This window comes from Chelonoidis abingdonii, chromosome 7 (assembly GCF_003597395.2).
Source record: "Chelonoidis abingdonii isolate Lonesome George chromosome 7, CheloAbing_2.0, whole genome shotgun sequence".
Lineage (NCBI taxonomy): Eukaryota > Metazoa > Chordata > Testudines > Testudinidae > Chelonoidis > Chelonoidis abingdonii.
In genome coordinates this window covers 45,696,811-45,714,553 of record NC_133775.1, presented here as the reverse complement: position 1 = coordinate 45,714,553, position 17,743 = coordinate 45,696,811, and the positions used below count along the sequence as shown (strand labels likewise).

The 17,743-nt window shown below is 37.4% G+C and overlaps 1 protein-coding gene across 2 annotated transcripts in view; it reads right to left on the bottom strand.

Moving 5' to 3' along the window:
* The window catches only part of DENND1B (DENN domain containing 1B), a 250,487-nt gene that overhangs the window by 81,566 nt on the left and 151,178 nt on the right, over positions 1-17,743 (bottom strand). For both annotated transcript variants that reach the window (XM_032770891.2, XM_032770892.2), the window contains one exon: positions 5,532-5,632. In XM_032770891.2, the coding sequence (XP_032626782.1) occupies positions 5,532-5,632 (101 nt within the window). The remainder of the gene's footprint in view (positions 1-5,531; positions 5,633-17,743) is intronic.

Below are 17,743 nucleotides of genomic sequence, written 5' to 3'. Positions count from 1 at the left end.
AAGTGGCACTTTGTCAAAAATTGCAGTAAGTGTTTCTGAGTCACTGATAACTCAGAAGAAAATCATCTTGAATGTTTATGGATAAACGTCCTAACAAAGAAAGCCCAAGATGGTATTAGTTGGTGTCTGTTGTACCACTACTAAATCACACTAGGGAACAGGATGACCACTTCCTTATACCTCTACCTATAATGTGTAGGCAAAAAACCCGCGTGATCATGGAGGACTTCAATTAAGTGACGTATTCTGGAGGCCTCACACAGTCAGTACTACAACATCCTTGGAATTTCTAAAGATTACAGATCATTATGTCTTAACTCAAAAAGTGTTGTAGCCAACACAGGGGAATACTTTATTAGACATTGTCCTAACAGATGAAGAGGAACTGATAAGAAAACTAAAAATTAATGGTCGCTTAGGTACAAGTGATCATGACCTGATCACATTTATTATGTGCAAGCAAAAAAAAGTCCAGCTTAGTAGTATCTATATACACTATGACAGGGTCAGGCCAGATGGCTACAAGAGAGTGGCCGAAGGAAGATACATTAGCTCCAGCTTAAGCAGGTCCCTTTTCCCTGGGTACGAGAACAGTGACTATTCCAGAACACTCAGGAACTTTCTAGAATTAATTAAGGCAGGCAGGCTAATTAGGACACCTGCAGCCAATTGGGAAGTTACTAGAATTAAGGCTAATCAGGACACCTGGTATAAAAAGGCTCTCACTCCAGTTAGTGAGGTTTGCGTAAGGAGCTGGGAGTGAGAGGATGTGCTGCTGGAGGACTGAGGAGTACAAGCGTTAACAGACATCAGGAGGAAGGTCCTGCGGTGAAGACAAAGAAGGTGTTGGGAGGAGGCCATGGGGAAGTAGCCCAGGGAATTGTAGCTGTTGTACAGCTGTTCCAGAAGGCACTCTATAGACAGCTGCAGTCCACAGAGCCCTGGGCTGGAACCCAGGGTAGGGGGCGGGCCCAGGTTCCCCCCAAAACCTCCCAACTCCTGAGCCAACACAAGACGATCTCTGAGGCTAGCAAAATCCGCCAATAAGCGCAGGACCCACCAAGGTAGAGGAGGAACTTTATCACAACACATGAACACATAGTTGGTACTTAAATAGGACCAATTGCACAAAGCTGAGAACAGTTAGAAGCCAAATCAGCTGTGAGGAAGAGTTTAATCAGAAAACTGTGAGTGATAATTGGGAATTAGTTAAGAATATCTTATTAGATGCCCCAAAAGCCACAAACCAGCTGTGCTGGTTAAAAAAAAAACCCGTGGTCAGAAGGGAACTGAAGGCAGCTATAAAATATATATTATTTAGAATGAAAGAAATGTAAAAAAGCAGCAGTTGATAGTAATGAAAATGAATCAGAAGTTAGAAATTGTAGAAAATTGATAAGCACAAATATATGGCTAGCAGAGCTAAGGACAATAAGGAGTTTTAAAAAATATATTAGGAACAGAGAGAATCCTAACAATGCTATTGATCCATTACTAAATGGAAATGGTAGAATTATCAATAATAATGCAGAAAAGGCAGAAATGTTCAAGAAATATTTCTGTTATGTATTTGGGTGGGGGAAAACAGATGACACAGTCTCTTCAGAAGGTGTTGATACACTCTTTCCATTCTACTAGTATTAAACAAAAGCTACTAAAGTTAGACATTTTTCAATACGCAAATCCAAGTAACTTGCATCCAAGAATCTTAAGAGTTAGCTGAGGAACACACTGGACTATTGATTTTTCAGTAAGTCTTGGAACAGTGGGAAATTTCCAGGAGACTGGAAGAAAGAAAATGGTTTGCCAATTTTTAAAAAGGATAAATGGGATGACCTGGGAATTTATGGCCTGTCAGTCTAACACCAATCCCATGCAAGAGATATGGGACTTGATTAATAAATAATTAAAAGAAGGTAATGTAATTAATGTAAATCAAAATAGCTATCACATGACATTTTGATTAAAAAACTAGAATGATATAAAACTAACATGACACACATTAAATGGATTAAAAACTGGCTAACTGAAAAGTTTCCGAATGTAATTGTAAACAGGGAATCGTCATTAAGTAGGTTTTTTTCTAATGGCGTCCAGCAGGGATAGGGTCTTGGGCCTACACTATTTATCATTTTATCAATGACCTGGAAGACAACATACTATCATAATTAATAAATTTTTCAGATGATGCAAACATTGGGGGAGTGGTAAATAATGAAGGGCACAAGTCACTGATTCAGAGACAAATGTAAAGTACTACACTTAGGAAAGTAAAATCAAATGCATAACTACAAAATGGGGGAAAACTGGTAGTACCACTGAAAAGGATCTGGGGTTATAGCGGATCACAAACTGAAAATGAGCGAACAGTGTGATGCAGTTGTGAAAAGGCTAATATCATTTGGGGTTTATTAATAGGAGTGTAATATGTAAGACCTGTGAGGTAACTGTCCTGCTTTACACGTCAATGGTGAGGCCTCAGCTGGAATAAAAACCTGATTATGAGAAAATGTTAGGAAAAAAAAAAGAGATTTGTTTAGTCTTGAGAAAGGAAGACTGGAGGGGAGGGGGAATTTCATAAGAGTCTTCAAATATGTTAAGGGCTGTTATAAAGAGGACAGTGATCAATTGTTTTCCATGCCCACTCAGGACAGGACAAATAGTAATAGACTTAATCAGCAGGAAGGGAGATTTAGGTTAGAATTAGAAAAAAAGAAACATTTCTTCTAACTCTAAGGATAATTAAGTACTGGAATAGGCTTCCAATGGAGGTTTTTAGGAACAGGTTGGACAATTATTTGGACTCAGCCCAGGATGCTGGAGTAGATGCTCTCTTGAGTTTCCTTCCAGCTCTATACTGCATGATTTCTATTGGGTTTGATGGAGTTATTCACATGTGTAAGTGTTTGCAAAATCAGGGCCTACTTCCTTTAAGTAGACTAAATCATCTAGTTAGTTTGGGTTTTTTAACTATGATTTTAAAACAGCCAAACCTCTCTGGCACAAACAACTTCCGTGGCAAGCTGCTAATAGCTCAGTTTCTTGAATTGAGTTTCATGTTACAATGATGCTGTGACAATGTGGCTAAGTCTATGGGAGACAGCATAATGAAGTCCAAGTGAAATAATATTGGAGCAATCTCTGGTTATGACATGACATATCGAGTCAAAAGGAAACAATGACAATAGTATAAAAATACAAATAACATTTTTATGTCAAGACAATGGCAACATAATAACAATGCACATGAAAGCCTATTAAGGTCATTCTGAATAGTGGCAGCACCCACAGACTGCTCTCATTACATTTAGGCACTGAAATCATACAGTAGGGTCCTACATCTAACTAGCGTTCCTCAACACTCGGTCATGTTATATGCCTATGGGGAAAATATTTACTTTGCTAATAAGAGCCAAGTACCTGGGGAAGGAGAAGTATTTCACGTAGCCCTTATTGTAATACTTCTATCTGCCTAAAAATAAAACAGCCCTGTAACAGAAGCGCTCAGATAGAGAAACATATGTATGCAACAAGCTGAGCAAAAAAAGTTGAATTATAATTGCTGTGGTAATTTCCCCTATCATGAGGTTGCTTTTGTGATTTTTAGGTCGCAATTTGAAAACTTTATAAACTTGTTTTCCTCTATAGTGCTAAAGAAACAAAGAAAGAGGATATAAACAAGTCTTACAAGTTTAGAAACCTCTTGCTTCTTTAGTGAGTGAATCAAATGTTTGGATCATGCCACTAAGACCTAGAATCTCAACTATTAACATGACAATCAACTGTGCACAGGACCTGCTACTACAATGTCTGTGTATACTATCCACAGCTTAGCAGTGAGAAATAAAAGCCCTGCAGTACAAGATAAATATTGTAGGGTACCAGGTGAAAAAAGGGTGAATTCAGGTTCAGAAATCTGCCTTCTTTCTGAGAAGAGCAAAGATGGATGATATTGATGAAGAGTCAGGAATTCTGATTCTAAGTTCAAGTGACATGAAAGCTAAAAGAACTGTGTCCAAGCTATACCCCTGTCTTGATGCATTTTCTCAAAGGCTAGAGAGAAAGCAAACAGGAATGAGTTTCTCCAAACCAAATGTATCATTGGGTATGCTTTGAAGGGAAAAAAAGAGAAAAGATAACTTACTAATAAAATAAAGATACTACCATGGAGAGAAAAAACAACCCACACAAATCAACCATCTGCTGAAGAAGAGACCACCAAGAAGACTTAAGCAAATATATTCAGAATTTCTTTAGAAATCAAGATGATACTGATGGATTGAACAAAAGTCAATGAAACAAAAACCAATACTCATAGGTTCTACAAAAAATCCAGCAACCTACCAAACATTTCAACTGTGAGGGATACAGGAAACATTAACCAAAGACAGACAAGAAGGCAGATATTGTTGTTAAGGCACTCCAGAGATCTGGGCTCTATTCCTGGCTCTATCACACACTTCCCATCTAACTTTGGACAAGTTACTCTACATCTCTAGGCTGCAATTCCATATCTGTAAAATGGGCATAATAATTCTTTTTCCCATTCTTTTCAGAATTGTCTATTTAAATTACATGCTCCTTGGGGCAGGGACTATCTCTTGCTATGTGTATGTACAGTGACTAGCCCAGTGGAGCCTTTGTTTCAGTTGCATCACTAAGGACTACGATAATACAAATAAATGAATAATAAATCATTGGTATTCCTAGGTCTTAAAGCCCAAGCCTTTTTTGAACAGTAAATTACTTCTGAAAATACCCTGACAGTCCTAATAATTCATGGCCACCAAATATGTATAACTGGAGCCACTTTCTCTTGAACAATTGTGAGAAGTGCCCATAGAGGCCAAAAGCACAACTTTCAACTGTAACTCGACAAGAATACGAAGTCTTCCATGTGATCAGCACACTGCAGGTTAGGGCAATTCTTTAACAGCAGTAATTCTTGACAAAAAAATTTCCTCTCCAAAGATTTTGGATACCCAAAAGCAGACCATAAACTTTTTGGGGCAGGAACTGGATGAGGTCCTGATGGTGACTGGGCTTCAAAAATGCTAATGGAATCCAAATATTAAATAATAATATGTAATTAATAACAACTCTTTGCCCATTAATTTTTGCTCCTAAATCAAAACCCAAGAATCAGACTTTAGCTTACAATTCCAGTATTTTTTAAAAGTAAAACAGCTTTACATAAATGAAAACTATAAGATACTTATATTAAAATTACTGCATGCGTTCTCTGTTTGGAAAATATACATAACTTTTGTAACTATGCTTCCAAATGTTATATTGATAATACATAGTATTACAGTTTAAGGTCACAATACAGGAAAACACTTAGACACATGCTTAAGTTCATCTTTGTTCCAGCTTAAGTGCCTTCCTGAATTGGGGCATGCATCATTATTAGTGTATTCATTCACACAATTTATTAATGTTTTCAGGAGTTACCTAGATTGACAAAGCTAGACATTATTATAGCTATGTATCTCAGAATTAAACATAATATAATATATTAGCTATCTTACCAGCAGTAGTCCAGAAGGTGTGGAGGAAGCACTGGGATGTATATGTGTTGCCAATACATTGGATATAACAATGCAGCTGACCCATGAACACAAGCAGTTAACTGAAAATAAAAATATATACAAAGAATTGACAACAAAAAAACTTTAACACAAAATACAAAATTTAAAATGAAATGTTTATATTTTTAAAGTCTCAACTGTATGAAAAAATGTTTAAACGTAGCATTGTTAATATTATTTTCAACTGTTAAGATGTCATAGTTTAGGGCTAGAACAGACCACCAGATCATCTAGTCTGGCCTCCTGAATATCACAGGCCACCACCACCACCCAGCACCCACACATTACACCCAAAAAACAACACTAGACCAAAGTATTATCGACTATTATAACCTCTGAACATAGACTCATAGACTTTAAGGCCAGAAGGGACCATCATGATCACCTAGTCTGATCTCCCGCACATTGCAGGCCACAGAATCTCACACACCCACTACTACAGTAGGCCCTTAACCTCTGGCTGGGCTACTGACATCCTCCAACCTGGATTTAAAGACTTCAAGTGTACAAACATTTACAAAATGATAAACTGACACAATTTGAAAATGATGTCCCTAATAATTATCCCTCCTAAGCCATCCTTCCTTAGAAAGAAAAAAAAAAGAGCAAATAGATGTTCTTGCATCATGCCTGCAAACTCGGATATGTCAGAGTAACATCAGAAATTAATCCTATACTTTTTTTATTTTGTTTTAAATCTCCATGAATAAGTCATACAAAGGATAGCCATCCAAGAGCATAGCAAGCCCGCTGCATGCCCCAAAACTGAAATAGTTTTCCAGCCAATAATTTAAAGAGCCAAATACTCAAACCTTCTGCCTTCCACAGACATCTTAGCAAACAAATAGCCTTTGTCTTTGGGAAAATGATGCAATTTCCTGCAAATCTCCCTTGGTAATCTTGGATAAAAGACCTGAGCCACAAAAGAGAAGCTCCCTCTACTCCTGTAACTCAACGCCACATCACGATCAACAGTGTCAAAGGTAGAAGACAGATCGAGTATCATCATCATGGACATATGGGACTCAAGTGAACTTACATAACATTCCATTCATCTGAGAAGGAGCATAAGTAACTTTCAGAAACTATTCCTGAGGGCTGAACTAAATTCTCCTTAGTCTTTTTCTGCCTTCATCTCTAAATAACTTTTGGAAAAAGAGTCCAGTAAATCAGGACACTTCAAATGATATGAGACCAGCTTTGTCACCTTTTCAAATAACCCTTCCCAGAAAATTCGTGGTGAGAGACAGGACAGAAGTTGCCAAGAGATGGTTCTCTGACCTGTAGGTGAACAACTTCTGGTATGAGGCACCTTGGTCTCCTGTAATGAGATGTTAGTCTCCACTAATATTGGTCCCAGCAGCCCAGTTTGTTTTACCATTCATGAGGTGCTATCTTGCAGGCTGTATGCCACAAATCCTTACCTGGAGGACCTACTTCTACACAGTATTGTGAATAAAACCATTTGAAACAACCAATAATTACTTTGCATTTGCTCTCTCAAACTGAGCCCTCCTACCATGAAGACAGATAAACTGGACTGAATCTGGTTGATTTTATTCATAAAAATCGGTGGGAAATTGCACAAAATGAGAAAATAGCAGCATTGTTTCCAAACAGAGGTAGCCCATATCCAGCACATGAGACATCACCAAGAACATAATCCTACTGATCTGAAGTTCTCAGATGGAGTATAAGAAAGGAAGGGAGGGAGGAAGGAAACACCTTTCCTATGCATAGGATTTTGGAAACCCAGCCATATAATAAGACTCAAAATCTTATCTTTTTAGTTCCACTACTGGTGCTACAATTGCCTTCCCTGGTACTTGATTTGCCACAGATAATCTGATGGTGATCTATGATAATAGCACAGCCAGAAGGAGGTTTAGAAGCCACCTTGTTTATGGAAGAAGACAAAAGATGGTTATAGTGTCTTATTAGGTCATCGATAAAGTGACTATCCAATATTGACTTAATTAGTACTGGTCTTTATTAAGCATGCATTTCTACTGTAGCAAATGTAAGAGCTAAAAAAATGTGGATCCTGCTAGTACGGTGCTGAGATGTTATGGATTTTATAGGGGAAATCTCTTCATGGAACAAAGCAGCAATTAAAGCTTTAGCATCCTGGGTATTTTGGACAGTTATATTTGTTTATAAAAATTATAGAACAATTTTGCATATACATTTTTATAATAAAGATGGAAAAAATAATTATAAGAACAACTTGGCAGAAATCACAGACAATTACAATTTGTGCAGCACAGTTTGCTCATCACTCAGATTAATATAATACGATTAAATATGGAAAAAAAGAGGGTCTGAAAGCTCCTGAGGGATATCATTAGGGCAAATTGCCAAGGAATGAAACATGAGCCAGTCAGGAGAGTCTGGAAACTGCAATAATACCAAGGGACTTGAATGTTCGACAGTTGGAGCTTCAGTAATGTGTGAACTGCAGGTTACGGTATCAAGAGACTCTGTTCACTGACACATAGAATGTCACTATTGACCAACGAACTGCCCAAGCTTGACAGCTATACTACAGGAAGCCAAGTATATCATAATTCCGTATTTAAACTGTTCATTTCAGATTAACATTTTGTGTCTTAGCTTTATGTCAAACAACTACATTGTACTGTTTTTAGCATTAAGACAATGTCCAATTTAATAATTATTGCTTTGTTACAAAGAGTTAATTATTCATTTATCTTTTGGCAAATGAACATCCTTCCTTTCTCTCTTGCACTAATTATTATTTGTTGGATTTATCTAGGATTGCTTTCCTTTACATTTTAAGTAATATTCTTGAAGCTGTAGAAAAAATTCAGTACTGTTTTCAAGTATTTTATACAAAATGGATGTGGATTCACAAATTAAAATATTTATATTATATTTTGTATTTCAAGCCAAACTGTCCATATAAAAAATATTGTTACAGTCATTTCAATCACAGACTGAAATAAAGCAAAGTGCTGGTTAGAAGATTTGCAAAATTTAGATAAAGATCTCTTTATCTAGTTAGTGAAGTTGTGTTAATCAAGAGTCTAAAATTGTATATCATATTTACACATACACAAAAAACAGATACACGCACACAAGCATTTCTATTTATAGTTATGCAAAAAAATTGAAAAATGTGCATTATGTTTTGGTTTGCGCTCATTACCAAAGCAATCTAGGAAATGAATAATTACATTGCACAAGATATTTTAAGTTCTATAACTGGTCTTTACTACTTTGTGATCCACGTTTTGGGCTGACATTCAGAAGATAAAAATGTTAAATTAATGCATAACATGACTTTACTCTTTTCTAGCAGTGAAAGTATGGACTTAACTGGTTTATTCATTTAACGAGGTTCATTATATTTCTCCTTACATTTTGTACTTAATACACCAGAAGTGTATTGTTAAAACATTTCTATCTATTTCTTAAACAAGAGTAAGTGGATTTATAAACATACCACTGGGAGGTATATAAATATTTAGTATGCATTCTAACTTCTAATGAAATTTGGTAATTTAAGAATACATGGGACAAAGATGCTTTTCATCTGAATGACACTGAATACTGTGTGAACTCTACATTTCAACATTTGTGAAGTGATAACTGTGGCCTTTGTGTCATGAAAGAATTTTGCACTTCTATCTTGATATTTTATTTTGCTTTTGGTTTACCTTGTGATTTTACTTTTTCAAAAAATTACAAACTGTACTATCATTTCCGAAAAGCATTAACCATCTAAATAACTGCACCTTAATATTCGTAGTAGGAGCAGGAAAATATAGGGAATTCTGTAGCTATTGGGATAAAACTATCTTTAGCTTTAAATAACCAGCCAATAAGGAAAAATCGAAAAATATTTAAGGGACATTCTATACTTGATCATTTGACCTCGGCAGTTTATAAGTCCACCATTTTGTGCAGTGCGATACAGGAGAAACCTCTGAAAGTCTTAGAGGGGAGTGAACACCTGACTCTAGGTTCCAGCGGTGACTGCTAAGGGAGCAATTAATTGGGTATCAAAGAGCTGTTGTTCATAGGACTCCAAGGAATGGTAATATATGACCACCAGAGTGCAGTATTTAGCACGCTGTGGGGAGCTGAGTAAAGAAGGCGTGGGGCAGAAAGTGGAGTCTGGATCCCCTGGTGCTGATTCAGAGAAAAGTGGCATAGGTAACAATGATTGTGGCTGAAACAAGTAGTGAACAGTGTGGTTTATGAGAGTCCCTGGCAGAATGAAGGAATCCTTTTGCTGTCTGGGGAGAAGAGTGCATTTAACTGGAGACTGCATCCAGACTGAATTCCATTTCTCCAGGGATTATTGAGAATTACAAAAGAGAGTGTGGTTCAGATATTTTTCAGGGCAGAAAGCATCTTTAGTAAATTGTCTTGGAGTTGTCTTCAAGGTTGTGGCCAGTCCTACCCATCCTATCAGTTGCTACTGAAGATTACATCAACTGCAAAATCTGATCAACTTCTGCATGTAGAAACTGATATTCCATTCCCCTGCAAAAACTTGTGGCTTACATCCTTGTCTGGCAAAATTCCTTTTGTAACATGAGATGTTCTGATTGGCACATAATTCTATGGTTTTAAAGAAGATGGAGAAAGTTTGTTGCATGAACTTTGCTAGACCCGACTGTTTGGTATTTCTATACCAGTATTTGATTTTCTAGATATTGAAAGTGGTAACAAAACAGCTATAAAAGCACCTGGACAGAAATGTTTGTTTGATAACTTTTTGTTTGTTTCCTGAGAGGGAGCTTAAATATGGTGCTGAGATAGCCTTTGTCAGTCACAAATAACATGACGGAAAAGGCTGCCTTTTTTTGGTATTATTATGGCTGTCAGAATCATTTGATACTGTCTGTCAATAGATTCTATTGCATTTTCAAGTATGACTGGGAATGTTTACATCTGTTTCCGGTGCTACCTGAAAGGGATTCTAGTCAGTATCATCAACATCAATCATAGGTGCTGGAACTAAGGGTGCACGGGGTGATGCAGCACTCCCTGACTTGAAGTGATTTCCATTACATTTTAGTTCAATGGCTCACAGCACCCCCACTATAAAAACTGTTCCAGCACCCCAGAAAGCTTGTGTTGTGTTCCCATGAGATTTGTAATAACTCTAGTGCTCTTTAATTCTATCTGCTACTGCTTTGAAAAGTGTGGGAGAAGTGAGTGCTTACTTATAATACCAAGCTACATATGCTACTTTCTCCAGACACTTAGAAGATTTCGTTGTTTAAGAAACTTCCTTAGTGAAATTCATGACAAGATGGCACTAAATTAGCAGAGACTGAATCCCAACAAGATTGAAATTACGCTGAGCAAGTTGGGCAAGAAATGCAAGGAGAAGTCAGAGTTTCCTTACATCTTCCTATTTCAGATGTCTCTTCAGAAGCCTGACAATGTTCAAAAACTGAGACACCCTTGAAGAGCGACTGCTATTAGATGGTGCTAGGTCAGATGTGGTTAAAGCAAGTTTGTTCTTTCCCTAAGAACATCAAAAGACTATAGCTTTCTTTCTCTCTTACACACAAGGACTTGACAATTCTGATATGTGCCTTTGGTACTCCAACGTTCAACCCTATCAATGAACCTTTACTATGAGCTTTCAAAATGACTGGTCAACTGCCTGCAGCTAGGGCAGTCTGAGGTAAAACAACTGTCCATGGTGTCAACAGAGAGGATTCTGCCTACCTGTGGTTATACTTCGCACTGGTTTCCTGCTTGGGTACAGACATGTTTCAGATTTTGATCTTAATATTTAAAGCTCATGGTGAACAGGAAGTATATTATTGAGGGTCTGGTGTTCTATCTTCTTGTCTTCTAAGATTCCATTATAACTGGGCATGGAACTGAATTTGGAACTGTGTTTAAAATCAGCTTAAACAAGTCTCCAGTTAAACTATTTTCTTATATGTTTTGTCAAGCCAGCGAAGATGGTATTAAACTTTATTAGGATCATGTTTTAAAATCATGTTTATAACTGGCAACCAAATCATGCTCAAAATCAATTTAAATAGTTCCTAAACTCATTTCCTAGTCTAAAATGTTTATACTTATTGAATAAATATCCACATACGATATAGGAGGCGTTCTAATCCAGTGGATAAAACAGTGGACAGACTCAGGAGACTGGGTTCTATTTCTGGTGCTGGACAAGTCACTTTGCCTTTGTGCCTCAGTTTCCCCATTTGTAAAATGAAAATGATTATATTTAATTCCTTTGTAAAGTGTTTTAATACCTATGGATGAAAAGAACTATATAAAAGCTAGATATTAATTAATTTATTATTATTATTAAGAAGGTGAGTATGGCTGCAAGAGAAGTATATAGTTTATAAAATGTTTCCAGTCCTGCTTGTGTTATCATCTTTTTGGAATGATTCAATAAAATAATATGGCTTTAAAAGGTCATTTGTCAATTCCAGACTGTGAAATGCATGAGTCTTTATATGCCATAAAGGAACATATCCTTAAAACAAACTAACAAACAAAACTTGACTATGCTTTCAGAAGTTTGTATGACCTGTACACAGTGGAGTCAATGTTCTGTCAGGAATTGTGGGAAAACTGTAACCTAATCATCTGACTTGCACAGCGGGGACATGTGTTTAATACTGTATGCTCTCTCAGCAGTAGTACATGCTCAAACATGTCAGATTTATCGCTAAAAAACATCAACTAGCCGAGAGCTGTCAGTAAAGTATTCTCTGGAAATCTTTACATTTGTACCTCTATTTTGATTTTACATTATTTCTATTATTACAACAATACCCAGCACCACAGCATCTGAGCACTAGTTAACAATATTTAATGCGTAACAATGCAAGTTTACATGCTACACATTTTGACAAGCCAGAAGGATTTGCCTTTTGGAAATATCTCTCTCTAGTAAACTAATTTAATTAAAAGTAGCAACAGAGACTGACTTAAGTTTATACTTTTTCGCAGTCTGGAGTCTATGTCAACAAGAGAAGCAATTTTCTACAACATTTTACTTTTTTTTAATTTCTGCAGAAACACTGAAATCTTTTTGAAACAATGCTATTTTGAGTTGAAAGCTTTTTGTTACCAAATTTCTACAATATATTTATTTGAAAGCTACTTGCAGATCCATCTAATTCAAGTGAAAGATCTGAAAACAATAACTCCATATATCACACAAACCATTTTTCTTATCTGACAGTTAACATTCTATCAGGATAAATTACTTTGTTCAAAGCACTTTCTGTAACCTCCAGTGAAAATAAAACTGAAAGAATACAGATGACAAGATTTACAATCATGACAATATGAAAAATAGGAATTTATAAAAACTTATTAGCAGAATGTTGTCTGTAAGCCAAACACTGTGACTCAAATTAAACAAAATGCGCTAGTAAAAATAACCTGTGATGCTGTACAATCACCTTTAAAAAAAATCTACCGTATGAGCTACAGCATCAAAAATCAATTCCCCAAAACATTTTCTAATGTTGTCAGTGGCTTTGAATGTCATGTCTAGAAATGAGCCCTGGCACACTCTTCCTCAAAGTCCCATAGACCTAATGGTTTGTCTGCCTCCCATTGCAACCCCAAAGATGATGATCTTACCCCTCTATTTAAATTTATCTTTTCAACCGAGGAAATAAAATGAACTGTTGGACATTGAATAAATAACATGAAAATGTTAATTTTAAACTTATGGGAAGTTATTTTTAAACTATACCTACTTTTCAAATTTTGTCCTCTTTTTATCTGTATTTTCAATATGTTTATTCTGTGCATTTGACAGCATTGTGTGAACAGTCATTTCACTGTGTTGCTGATCGGCAGTTGCTATTTCTCTCATGATATCACTCTTGTATACTACCTTGGAAGGGAAAAGAATTCACACAATTCTTGCCTAGCCTTATGGGCTTAGGAAAAGGGTGTTTCCCAGTAATAGCAGCAGAGCAGAAAATGAAATCGAGGAGGCATTGGGCGGTGAGTGCCCAGAAAGGAGCAGGTGCAAGGAGGAAACTGAGCTTATTTTCCTGCACAAAACATCTTTCTAGGCATAAGTGGAAGTGGAGGCTTAAGAGGTAGCAGAGACAAGCTCTTTGTAATTTTTTTTAAATGTTTTTCCTCCAAAAAAAGCTAGAACATATTTTAAAGGGTACTCTTTAGAAGAGTGTTTTGAAAAATATTAGTCAAGTTTAACAAGTTCAAATTGAGTGTCCCCTTACGTTGTAGACTAAATAAGGAATGTATCTCCATTCTGGTGCTCCTTTAATCTTGAAAAAGCTAACTCCACCTACCACTGCTTTCTTCTCACTTTTTTGTCTTTTCTAACGTTTGCTTTCAGTCTCCCAGTATTCTTTCCATTTCCATGTGCTATCCTTCCTTCCCGTCTTGCTCACTTATATCCTACTTTCTAAATCTCTCCCTAATTTTTCCCATTCCCTCCAACTTCTCTGTCTCCAAACACAGGTTTCCTCACCCGTTTCTCCCCTCTTACTACCTTCTGTCTCACCCATAATCCTCTCTCTCCCTCTTTCCTCCCATCCCACTACTTCCCCTCTCTATGCAAAAGAAGTGGCCCTACCATAAAACAAGGTGGCGAGGGGGAAAGGTTGCATATGTTTTTCCCCTCTGAAGGGGGAATTCTCAAGAATAATTTTTTCATCCTCCCTCAAAAGGTAGAGGAACTCTATGGCATGCTTTCCTGCTGTCCACTAATTAAGGAGCAGCAGGGAACAACACTCTTTGTGAATAGCTGACAAGCGACTTATTTACTGCAAGCAAGACTAGAGACTATCATTGGCTATGCTGTAATTCATCTTTTGAACAGCAAATACGAGGAAGAGAAATGATGGGATGGACGAGGAGCTCTGGTAAGTGGGAAAAAGTAGATAGCTAAATACTGCTGGTATGGTATGCGGGCAAAAAGTGCAAGTGTGACATACCAATTCAGTTCAGGCATTGATCACATCTCCTACTTTTACGCAGCCACTGATCAACTGAGTAATAGTTTTTTTCAAGGGACCTTATTGCTCTGGCAATTCATAATGGAATCTGGAGCATTTCACTTTTAGGTCACCAGTTCAAATATGGCCCAGCTACATAGTGACTCAGCACCTGAAGAGTTTTTTTTTAGTGACCCTTAGTCCAGGTCCACAAAAACTGCCATTATCTTTGGCACTTATGGCACTCTTGTTTGGCCATCCTTACTGAATTGCCAGGTACTACTGGACATGAAAAGTGAGGAAGAGTCCCAGTCAGACCAGGAATTTTTTCTTTTTGCCTTAGTGTTAAACTGCAGATGGTGGGTTTTTTAAAAGGTAATTTGCTGATCCACCCTGGAATCATGACCTTTTCTTGAAAAGAAAACGAGCTCTTATTTTTAGAGCATGATAGTTCTATTATGTATGTTTCTATACAGATAGCAGGTAAGGGGAGAAAAACTACAACACTTATGTAACTCCCACCTAATCAGATAAAACTAGAATTGTCAACAGTGTAATTCCTGATCACAGGTTTCACTGCTTTTCCCCAATTTATGTCTAGTGTCACTCATCTTGTTATTGTATTGTAAAGACAGGAAGGATGATCCAGTGTTCATGATACCAGCGTAAGACTAGGGAGACCTAGGTTCAATTCCCTACTCTGCTCAGGTCTTTTGGTGTCTCCTTAGGCAAGTCACTTAGCCTCTGTGTGTGTCAGTTCCCCACCTTAAAATGACATTTATTTTTGTACTGCTGCTGTTTATCATTTGTTTGCAGGCGCCAACAGTGGTAATAATGCTCTGTGTGTGTGTGTGTGTGTTTTAATGAGATTTCTGGCCATTCGCTTAATATCAGTTGAACCTTTGCAATGCTTTATGAATGGGATAACAAATTAATATCACTTTCCTACTTTCCAGAGCTAAATTCATTCCTCAGCTATGTCCACACACACCCTACTGACCTTACTGGAATTTTGTGCATATATTTGAGAGCAGGATTTCACCCTAAGTCTGTATTTTGCACAGAATCATCAGGATAACTCTACTCGACATGATTGCTGCTATAAAGTTTACAATCAGTTTCTCAGATGAAGGGCAGCCATATTGCACTGCACCACCAAAAGAATCTGCTTAAAGAACTGGTATAACCAATCGTGGGAGGATCACCCCAGTGTAGGGGGATCACTCTGGAGGCACGGAGCCATCATAGCAATTTCTATGCCAGTGTCTTCCCCCAGCATATGGGCACAACTGGAGCTGATCCCCAGATACTGTTTTGGATCCTTCAGTTTACACCTGAGGAACATTCCTGCAAACAGCCAACCCAGGACTGAGAAGTAAAAAAGTGAGCTCCAAATCCCTTCCTCAGTGACTTACACTGTGTGCTCTACAGCCACTCCAAGGACCTGCCCCACTACCAAAGTAGCGGTCAGCAGTTATTCTTTAAACATGGCCAAGGATGAATCTGCAGCCTACGAACCACAAAGATATTATTAAAGGAAGGGCAAAAATAGACAATTAATGCTGAACTTGCTTTGTGACTCAGTGGACAATAATACCACCTAGGGACACATGTTCCCAAACTCATGAATCTCTCTTTTAAGGTCAGCTGCAGAAGCAGCAAAGTGATGTGCAAAAGTGATGCGCTTAGCATTTAACTTAAGGAGACTGTGCTTTGCATTCCTACCAGCTGGTCAGCAGCATCACATCCTCAAAGGACTCATCTGGTCTTCCTAGTCCCTGGTTGACTATAGATACTATGACTGTCAAAGCAAGGGAGCTGAACAGAATTTAATGGGTAAAAATAATCCATACAGGCTCAACAAGATTCTGAAGACCCCATTCAATCCAACTAACTATGCTGTATTCAGTGACTGAGTGAGGCTGCTCTTTTTGCATATAAGCAAGGAAAATCCCAAAGTCAAATACCTACAAAAATAGTTACATCTATTATTAACATAATGAAAGAATTCCTAGTGCATTCCTTTATATGTAAGCTTGTCCAGAAAGGGCTCACAGACAGTGAAGTCAAAATTTTAACTACAGTGCTTACAGACTTATCAGCCTGGTATTAGCTAAAACAAATATTGGTCAAAATGGAGATAACATTTAGACATCTGCTTTAAAGTGAAGCTTCTTTCCACCTGCCACATAGGCCACAAAAGATACACTCTAGTTAACATATTACTGACAGCATGATGAGAAAGCTCCTGTCAGACGCTGGCCAGCCGGGTGTTTGAGACAAAATGCACAGCCCCAGCTGACTAGTTAGAGAAAGTCTGGTGAGGTACAATTATAGAGGCATATGACAAGCCTTCATGCTTGACTGACTTGAGAACTGATGACATGGCTTTAAACAGCAATCCTTCCTACCTCTGGTCACAAAACAGCAATAAGTCAACTGATGCCCTGTTGTAAAATCATGATTTATTCCTTTGCTTTGAATACATGAGACTATGGTATGATGTTCTGGTAGACTACCACAGCAGGTTCACTTGGGGCCTAAACATCTAGGGCCTGTCTACAGCATGCATAAAATCTATGTTCTAGCTCAGCCTTACGAGAAAAGCTTTCCACAGTAGCTTAATAATATATGCAAACATTGAATAAAAAATAAACTGCATTAAAACTTACTATTATATCCCCATTTAATTAGTAAAACAATTTATACAAATATAGCAGTAGATGCTAAAGTACTAATATACGAAAATATTCAATATTTTAACATGACATCTAAGACCAGTCCTCCTTAAAGTGAAACAACAAAAATCACCTCTGTGAATATATCCCACGCGTTGTTTCATTCACTCATTCCAAAATGTAATTTGTTTTTCTTTTATAGATACCTGTTCAAAAGCGACAAATTGTAGTTTTTGCTACAAACAGATCTTACAGAACATGCTCCTCAGGCGACGTGAATCTAGCCCACTCTTAACACTAAGCCCCAAGCAAGCTGCAAGGTTGATGACAACCATATTATTAAAGAGAGCTGGAAAGCTGTACTAGTAAGAGTCAAAAGCTAGGGAAATAATGACCATGAAGCTATAACAGAACTGAGTGCAGGGAAGTTTCCACCTACACCTTTTTGTGCTCACCATGCAGATTGCTATTAAACTTCAAGCAGAGGGAGTTTTTTTAAAAATAGAATAACCATAGCTAATCAGTTATA